General features: G+C 39.7%; 2 protein-coding genes across 3 annotated transcripts in view; both read right to left on the reverse strand.

The window, feature by feature from the left end:
* Window positions 1–3,361: 3,361 nt before the first annotated feature.
* On the reverse strand, window positions 3,362–8,108 carry ssr4 (signal sequence receptor, delta). The gene is made up of 6 exons (XM_032520552.1): window positions 7,894–8,108; window positions 7,529–7,647; window positions 7,359–7,433; window positions 6,977–7,066; window positions 6,799–6,864; window positions 3,362–4,011 (listed from the first exon to the last, which is right to left on the reverse strand). The coding sequence occupies exons 1-6, from the start codon at window positions 7,940–7,942 to the stop codon at window positions 3,907–3,909; spliced, it is 504 nt and encodes a 167-aa protein (XP_032376443.1). The 5' UTR covers window positions 7,943–8,108; the 3' UTR covers window positions 3,362–3,906.
* Window positions 8,109–9,436: 1,328 nt separating this feature from the next.
* The window catches only part of LOC116692344 (rho GTPase-activating protein 4), a 9,216-nt gene continuing 8,999 nt past the window's right edge, over window positions 9,437–9,653 (reverse strand). For both annotated transcript variants that reach the window (XM_032520550.1, XM_032520551.1), the window contains exon 22: window positions 9,437–9,653. This exon is cut by the window's right edge and continues 643 nt beyond it. The gene's annotated coding sequence lies outside the window, so the exon portion shown is untranslated.

The following is a 9,653-nucleotide window of genomic DNA, read 5'->3' on the forward strand; positions in this document are numbered from 1 at the left end:
GAGACAGCGAGAGAGACAGAGAGAGGCAGAGAAAGAGAGAGAGGCAGTGAAAGAGAGAGAGATCAAAGGGCATTTCCCCATATATGGCTTGGTCTTGACTGGCAACTGCATGAAGTGGATTAGAGGATGCCCAAACAAGACAGGAAGAGGGAGATAACAGAAGAAAGCACAAAAGCCCGTGTTGAGCTTTAAAAAGTTAAAATGTTTGAAGGAGCCAGGTTAGAAAATTATGCATACATCTGTCCCCATTTTCCCCCCACCTTCTGACTGTAAAGAGTTGATCAGGTCAAGTCTGGCATTTAACATATGGAAAGGGGCTTCCTGCTACAACACCAGGAGGGGGCCTTCTGTCTCCTGTCCCCTGGGGTCTTAGTCTAGGCTAAGACAATACAATGCTAATTAAACTATTGATGTTAGAGTTTCACATTTACACAACAGAACCATTTGCTCTGCAACCAAAAGCGACCCCCAAAGGTGCAGAAGGCAGGTTGTCATTGGTCAGCAAAGAAGAACTCGACCTGCTGTCATGACAATTACGGACCAATGAGAAAGGATTTGAATGCACCAGGGGAAAAGAAACCGCCCCAAGGTGTATGGGATAAAAGTGTGCAATTTAACTTTTCAGGACTGCTTTCACGTGACTCCGTCAGGGGAAGCGTGGATCAGTCCGCTGTCAGCTGCAGTGTTATTTTGTTTGTTTTGTCTTATTGTCTTTGTCTTATCATCTTCATCACTAATGTTGCATTAAACCTTTTCCTAATTCTCAATTCGACGCTCAGCGTCCTTTTCCTCAGAGATCCGAACGAACGCGATGTTAGTTTGAATTTCTAACACCCGGAACTGACAGGAGTTTATTTAGGCTACTCCAAACACAGTCTGACTGTTGTGGTTAAAGCAGCTATACATGTAACATACCCAACTGTACATACACGTCCATGAAATAACAATATATATAACAATATAATATAATATAACAATAACTGTTATTGTAATCAGGGGGAGGCCAGCATCTGTTTTTCTGATCATTGAGTTAGCACTCAGTTTGTTGACTTTGTTCTGTAGAACCAGTCGAGCAGTAGAAACACAGCAGGGACAGAAAGGGTGACTTCACGTGAGAAACGTTTTTGTGCAACGCCAGTTTCCACATTGCTGAATCTCACTAAGCCCATCAGTGTCAGCTGGAGCTGGTGTTTTGCACACCTCAGTCAAAGCAGCTTTTCTTTGCCCCACAGCACTCACACACATTCCCAGATTCCTCTACATCAACTCCTGTTTCTCTGTGAAAAGGTTTTTGTTATATAATAATGATGAAAAATTAGATTTGTTTGTTTACGTGACTTATTCAATTAGTGTCTGAGCAGAAAAGGAAATTTACAGATAAACCACGTCCAACAGATAAACCAACTTGCCATTGAAAGAATAAATTGTGACTTCCTGTGAGAGCATTCATTCTGAAACATCAACAATCTTAAAATATTTCATTCTACATCCGCAGTCATCTGGCCTTAAACTCCATCACAGAACAAAGAGATGGAAGAGTCTTGTGTCAGCATAGTTTGTTTGTACATACCATTCATATCCCTCCATCCATCCAGCCGTCACCCACTTCCCACAGCCTAATAGGTGACTCCATGAGGGAGTGCCTGGATTCACTCTACCACGTGTCTTCTCGGAATTACCAACATTGTGGTGTCTCTATTATATCCTTGCCAAGGTGACAGAAGACAAAAGCGGAGATGTGTTTACACCGTAAGTGTGTTGTGTTGCTACAGAAATCCTAAAGAAAAGCAGACATGGGAAACTTATTGTGTAGTCTGAACACTGTGTGAGGATCACATTACTCGTATACAAAGTTTACATTAGCCTCATGGGAGTCGGTGGGAATTGGCAGTTGTGCTACTCTTGTAGATAAAAAAGCAGCACTCCATGTGCTGCACAGTGTGTCCAAACTCTGATGCAGGCCAACTACAGAAATAGACATGCTAAGTTTAAATGTCTCTAACAAACTAGATCACATAAGCACCAGAGTATAATTTGACAAACAGTGAAGTTGACGTAAAACAGAACAGGGGCTCACAGTGCATTATGCCAAGTATTGCATTACATTAGCAACAGCTGAAAATGAACCAGTAAAATCACATTTAATCTGTCCATGAGGTAATAGCTTTGTACTGGATCCAAAACAGGCTTTGAAAAGCAGCACCAAGCTGCCACAGTGTGTTCAACTGATAGCACTGCACTACAGCAAGAGCTTTACCATGTTTACTGTTGGTGTACATTCAGAGAAAACAGACCATCAGCTGCCGAAGTGCTGCTTGGTTCGAACACGTACCTCGCCATAACAATCTAGAATTGCTAGTAGGCCAGTCGTGGCTTTCGTCTGCGGACAAAATTAGTTCAGCTACAATCGCCAAGCTGAACATGTTTACAGCAACTATAGGGTAATTCTTCATGTTTTGTTAACTACTATAAACACTATTAAATGAGTACTTGGTGATAGAGAAAATGAGATCATAAACAATTATATAAGTCAAATATTCTATTGTACCGGTAGTTGTAATTTCCAATCAGTACAGTAGATATACATCTTATATGGAAATTCTTAGAAACTGTTTCTTTTTGGTGAACAACTTTCCCTAAAGCAATTAGTCTGTGAAAGCTAAATGTCCTTGGAGTCCAGTTAGATCTTTAGGTCAGGGATTGTTGAATCATCCAGACATTGATGGTGTTTTAAGCCCCCCCAACGTCTCCTTCCAGGCAGCGCTGTGACCGTTGACTTCAAGGCCCCTAACCCTAACCATTGCCTATTCCCAGCACCTGGAAGGGGACGTTGGGGGCTTAAAACAATAAATTAATCCGGACTCCACCAATTTACAACAACAAAAACTTTAGAGTTGACATATTGTATGTTGCTACGGAACAGGAGACTGAACCTCCCAGTCTGTCTTGGAGAAAAATGAATATATAGAAGAGGAAGTCTGTCACTGGACTATGTGACGGCCCTTCCCAATCTGCCGGGCTGTCATGTTCTGCTCCTTTTGTTTTCAGGTGCAGAGAATGGGCGGGGAGGTGGAGTTGGGAGGGTCATCTGTACCTGGCCAACTGGGCGTGGCCTACAGAAGGCATAAAAGCCTACCCTACCCTAATCCTACAGGAGCTTCCACCATATTTGTTTGTTTGGTTTGTTGCGCCTTACAACGCACTTCAATTCACTCACTCATCCATGCATGGCAAAAACAACTAATGTCTTCTATACACCCCACTGTTACATTTATGTTGGGCTATGTTATTGTTGTATTTAGTTTTGGTTAATTTTGTTGCCGGACTTGAGCCAGGCGGTAACACACATGATGCGACACTACACTGGAAGAAAAACAAGCCATTTATTAAATTTACTGGAAGATCCATATACACTAGACCTGTTCAGGCCAGCCAGTGCAGGTCACATTGTTGACATATTATATCAACAGAGGTCTTGACCGCTCTCTGTTGCTGTTCGGCACATCTGTACAAGTCTTTAATTTGGCCAGTGCATTCACACAGAAGGACAAAGAATAATCTAGTCTGTGTAGCAACATCTTTTAAGCAGGACTGAATACATGACCTATATTTGTTTTGTTAATTGATGTGGTCCTGGTTTATTGTTTGGGTTTTATCAAAAAAAATTACACAATTCCATCCATATTGACAAAACAAACGCGACAAAATTGATCTGAAAAATTGATACGACTGATGGCATTCAGACAAGTTCTGAATAAAAACAAATACAAAGACTGCTGCTCTTGCTCTTTGTCCAAAGTAGATCATTTTGCAAAATCCTCTTGGCTCACCACAGCACTGGATAATAAATGGTTGGTTGAGATCCACCAGAATACAGTCTTTAAAGATCCAGGGATTGCGACTCGTTTATGCTTGGATGGTGCCCTTAGCACTGAAGGCCATATAGTAGACCAGGATACCCATGAGGGCAGCCACCACCTCAGTAGACACCCATGGGCCGTTCCAAGCACCCTGTAGAGAGATTTAAATATAAACAGAGAGGAAAAAGAAGCTCACCACAGGTTTGAAGGAAGAAAAGTAAACTAATGATGACCAATTATAAATTCCAGTTTCCCCTGGGTTTTGAAATGCTGAAAGTAACATGGCTGATTGTTATATGAGGCCCAATCTGAGCAAAGTACACAATGACTCATCAGAGTCAATTATGACGTTATTCTTAATGGAGCTATCCTACTTTTTTTTTTTCAAATACTATAATTAATTACTAAGCTATGTTTACCAATATTTGGGTCGCCTGGTTTCCTTGTGTAATAATGCTTGTATAAATTCAATCCTGTAATGCATCATAAGTTATAAAAAAAGGGTTTTAACATTTTCTGTCAAACCGTTCCTGCGGTAAGAGCTGCTTGTTATGAGTCTTCAAGGACAGAATGTGCAGTTTAGAAATCCCTCTAACTGCCAGTGTGCAGTGTGGCTTAAAATAAAATACATTGTGTTCAATGGGGGAATTTTTGTTACCAATATTTGCAATACCGTATTATTTTTGCTGAAGTTTATCATATTGTCAGAATATCATACTGGCCCATGCCTAATTGAAACCACACAAAACACTAATAAACAAGACTTTTGAAATTTGTTTTTCCAAGCCTTTGCAATTAGAGGAAACACAAATTACCACCGTAACTATAACCAGAAAAGTCCATACGCTTTTATCCAAAAAGTTAGTTGCATTTAGAGTGTGCTATGAGTCATCAGGAGGACAAATGGCACTCCCTTTACATCCAGGGATGCTTGAATGACCTGCAGCTCTGCTACATACACGCGCGCGCACACACACACACACTACATACAAGGCCCTCCTGCTTGTATCAGGTTAGGATTATCTATTGGCTGAGCAAACTGCCTTCTTCCTGACATCACTTCATGTCAATAAGTCACATAAAATATGTAAAAATAACAATTAAAACCGTTTATCCATGATCAATGCATCCTGGGTGCAGGTTACAATACTATTGAAATTTGCAAGAATGTACGCATTATTACATTTACGCTGTTATATCATTATTTTGGCTTGTTTGTTCCACTCAGTATACGTAGCAGCAAAGTAACACATTTCAGGTACTACCGTATGTAATATTAGCCTATAGAGCCGACAGGAAATGAGGATGTGCACATCAGCAAAGGTGCTGGGTTACATCAGCATTGCTAATAAATTTGGAAGTCTATAGTCTCAGTTATCTGTGTGAACTCAATAAAATTTAAAATAAAGTTCATTTTGCTTTGTATTGTCCATATTATGATTTAAGATTCCCATAATTTAACAAAGTTGTAGTAAAAGAGCTGGGGCAGGATATAGATCTGTTAGTTTGGTTGTTTGAACATAAAATGTTTAAAAGGAAGACTGCTTTGTATCGGAAGTTTTTTGTTGTTGTCTGGTTATGTTTTGTGTATGAGGTATTTGGCACTATTTGGACAATGTGTGGGTTGCACTGTTGTGGCTGCTGTGGTATGTTTTATTTTGTTATTTGTTTTGTGCAAAGTGGAAATGTTGTGTGTGGACATTCCCGGTTAGTATCCAGATATAAATGGCTCATTCTAAGGTAACAAACACAAGTTCAGTTGATTGTACATTAATGAAAACATAGTTTAATATTATATTCAATTTCTGCCAATACATTGCCCCAAAATCCTATACACTAGACCAGGGTCTTCAACGTTTTCCAGGCCAAGACCCCCAAACTGATGGCGAGATGGAGCGGGGACCCCCTAATTATATATATTGTATAAACATGTGTTTATCAAACTGGTCCATAGTGCCATGTGTGCATTGATGACTGAAGACATCTTCTGCCTCCATTTTATCTGTTTTCCTACAGTGTGTTGAATTCATGTTAATGTGTATTTAAACATTTCAATTAGTGGAAAATATTGCAGGGGGGGGATATAAAAAAAAAGTCTAATCAACCAAAACTTTCAAGACCCCCATGCAGTACCTCCGCGGACCCCCTAGGGGTCGCGGACCCCCTGTTGAAGACCCCTGCACTAGACCTTTAAGTCTCTTTGAGGAATAAAACACTAATTTAACCCTGCAATAACTAGATTTGGCCTATTGGAGGCAGCAGAAAAAAGCTGTAGACACAGCACAGTCATATTATAGTTGATATGGTGAAAGTGTTGGCAAACAGTTGGCTATTTACACATCCAGATATAGAGCAACATTAGCATTCATTGGGAGTTGTGTTCATCTGGCAAACGCAAGTACAATATTCTTTTAGTTTTGTTTTTGGTCTCGATTATATCTGCAAATGCACCACTATGTTAACCAGCTAGTAACTAACTTTGTCTGTTTGGTATTATTTACCATATCTTACTATTGACTTGTTCTTTTTAGTTTTTAGATGTGGTAACTTTTTACCCCTATTTGATGTGTGGACCTAACTTTATAGTCTAACCTTATTCTTCTGTTTAAGTGCAGAGACTGCCTTTTTTATTTATCTACCTCCCCTTTTGTTTCCAGATTTGGAGGTCAGAGGTCAGATGGACTGATAGTTAATTTTACCCCCTCCCTCTGTCAGCTTGTTAGAGGGTTAGTAGAGTAGAGAGTAGAGTCTTTGATTATTCTCTTAGACTCTTATGATGAACTAAACCTTCTTTACGCAAAGTATAAATACTTAAGAGACTTTGTTGAGCAAAGCCTTATTTCAGCTCTCACCTAGGTATTAATTTCTACCACACTACTGATGAGAGCCATTAGACTGGACCAAAAAAAAGTAAAGTTGTTGGCTGTAAAAGACTCACCCTGTGGTCAATGTTAACAGAGAAGAGAGGCTGAATGGCATTTACATCTTCGTTGTTTCTCTGGGCCTGGAACAAAGAAGATGGACCCATATAACTCAAAATAAACAAGTCTGTCTTTTAAAAGCCAGAACATTGCAATTACAGTAGAACTTAATAAAACTATGCATCAAACACTAACCTTACGCAGGGCACTGTAGGACTCCTCATCAAAGAATTTGACCTGATACGTTCCAGAGCTGGCCTGTTTATGAGGAAGACTCCAGGACACCTGAGGGAATAAATCACATTGGCAAATGGTTCTTCAATAAGATTGACTAGGTTTTAAGATATTGTTTATCTGAAGAGGGATTATGACCCTTGAGACTATCAGATAATCAAGTAGGAAGGACACACTCTGGGCGTCAAATGTGTTTTTGTATTAAAGGGTAGGGGGTTCAGGGTGGTTCAGAATAAAAATAGAACGGTGATTCACAATAAGCCTAGCTAAAGGCTCTACTCATTGTGGCTATATGATCAATGTACAGTAATCAGTACATATAACCATGAGGCCATTACCATACCTGGTACTTGCCAACATCCTGGCCTCTAGTCACAGGGAACTGTCTTCCATTGACATCAGCATACAGAGTCACACTCTGGAAAGAACAGAAACGAGCTGTGAGTCAATCACACGGTAACATCAATGTAAAATCATACTGTCTGTCTGAAGTGCTGGGAGGTGGACTGTTACCTGTGCTCCATTGGCACAGGCCAGGCTGAGTTCAACGATGAAGACAGACTCGGAGGAGATGACGGCGTCGGAGGTGGTGTAGGCCGACGGGGTGATTGCTGGGTCTGTGCAGGTCTCTCCTGTCACCACAGAGAGCAGAGTTCAGGTTAGCTAACTGGCTAAACATCCCAGACACCAGTGAATCATCTACATAGTATTAAGAGTTAACATATCTTAAAGACTCATAATCCCCCTAACGTCAAACTTGAAGACAAATGTTAGTGATTTGATGAACTAGCTAGCTACTAGCTAAGGTTGGCTAGCATTGCTACTTAACGCTAACCTAACCCCGGTAAATCTCTCCCACCAGTCCCACGCCGACTTACCCGAGCAGGCGACCACCAGCAGAGCAAGAAAAACAGCTATCCGAATCATTTTGGTATCAGAGGAGGTTGTCTCGTGTTGTTTCTGAGGTCTAACTGCTAAACTGCACTGGTCCTTTCACACTAACTGAAAGGAAGTCCACCTCAGCTTACTGCTGCTACACATCTGCGGCTGCGCTGCAGTGACGTGAACTATTGCACCGCAAAGCATTCTGGGACAATTACTCTGTCGACACGTCATCCAAGTGATACTTGGGATTTTTATTATTTTTATTTAAAAATTAAGTCGTACCACACCTGATTTACCTAAATATATTTTCTTTTAATATATATTGTAAATGGTGTGTGGCACATTGTTTTGGTCTGATATTTAATCAGTGGTGGAATAACCAAGAAGAATAATGTACTTAAGAGTAAATTTTAGGTAGAGTGATTTAAAATGGTTTTTTTTTTTATCGTACATATAGGCCTATACGTGCACCATAAAATGCGTATTATAAAAAAAGTAATATAGATATAGGCACTGGACTCTTCTTTTAAACACCAGGGAATGAAAGCAAGTATCACCTGATGTAGCAGCAGCACAACCTGCTGGGGACAAAAATCCCTGTTGTTTTTGGAGGTGCAGACATAAGCAGGATTCTGTTTCCTTGTGATGCTTCCTTTGATTTGCCTAAAATGCTTATGATTTTATGCTTCAGTAATAATACATAATATGCTGTACTTTTAACCAAGTCTTGCATTCAAATGTTTACTTCAAGTGAAAAAAGTGCCATATCAGCACAATCTACTTACATTTACTTAATGTCTGTTCAAGGTGAAGCTTTCAACGCTTACACCATGCTGGACAGTTTGAGTAATAACGCAACACATTTTAATTGTGATATTTTATGAGTAACGCATGACCAGTTACATTTCTCTGCCAGGTAAATGTAGTAGTACAAGGTTTTTCTCTAGATTGGAAGTACACAGTAAGTCAGTCATGTTCAGTTGAGCTGCATAATGAGTGCTTTGGTGTCCTTCTGTGAGTTATTTTGGGGTACACGGTTTTTGGAGCAATACAGGAGGACAAGCAATCAGCCTGTTCCAAAAAGGTAAGTTGTGAACGTGCGCTAGTTACTTAAAAGGATAAATGGTGCTATACTAGCCTACTAACACGCTACAAGAAAATCTCACACTTGCAAATGTGAAGTTAAAAATCAACCTCTTGCACAGAGGACATTGTGTTATCATAGCAGCAGAAGCACATGGGCTTTCCAATAATATAATGGCTGCATTTGAGTTAGAGGTTTCAGCTCCAGGCAAGGCCCTGGTATTGTGCATGTGGAGTTTGAAGAGTTACTGACCATGCTTTTGCAGACTTTTAGTTAAATAGAACAGTCATTAGATGTCATAGTTAATCTGTTTTTCCTGCTTTGTAAGTCAAACTGTCTGTTAATAGTCCTATTTGCGTTCTGTCATGATCTATGGTTTAAGTCAATCAGTTACCATAATAAAGCCATTTCTAAAAATCCCCGAGCTCATTTCATTATTCGGAACGCATTAATCAAGGAACATTTTTATTAGTAAATTCTTCTAACCTTTAAAACCTTAAAATAATAATCAAGGCTTGTGTTATACATTCCACATTTCCCAGTACTCATAAGAAAAACAACAACAAAAAAACAGTCAGAATAGAAAAATACTTATTTAGTTTCCCAGATATACAGACAAATTATAGTGTGAAACAAGTTGCAAATAATTAGATCAATACAAATTCATTA

The sequence above is a fragment of the Etheostoma spectabile genome, chromosome 7, assembly GCF_008692095.1.
Source record: "Etheostoma spectabile isolate EspeVRDwgs_2016 chromosome 7, UIUC_Espe_1.0, whole genome shotgun sequence".
NCBI lineage: Eukaryota > Metazoa > Chordata > Actinopteri > Perciformes > Percidae > Etheostoma > Etheostoma spectabile.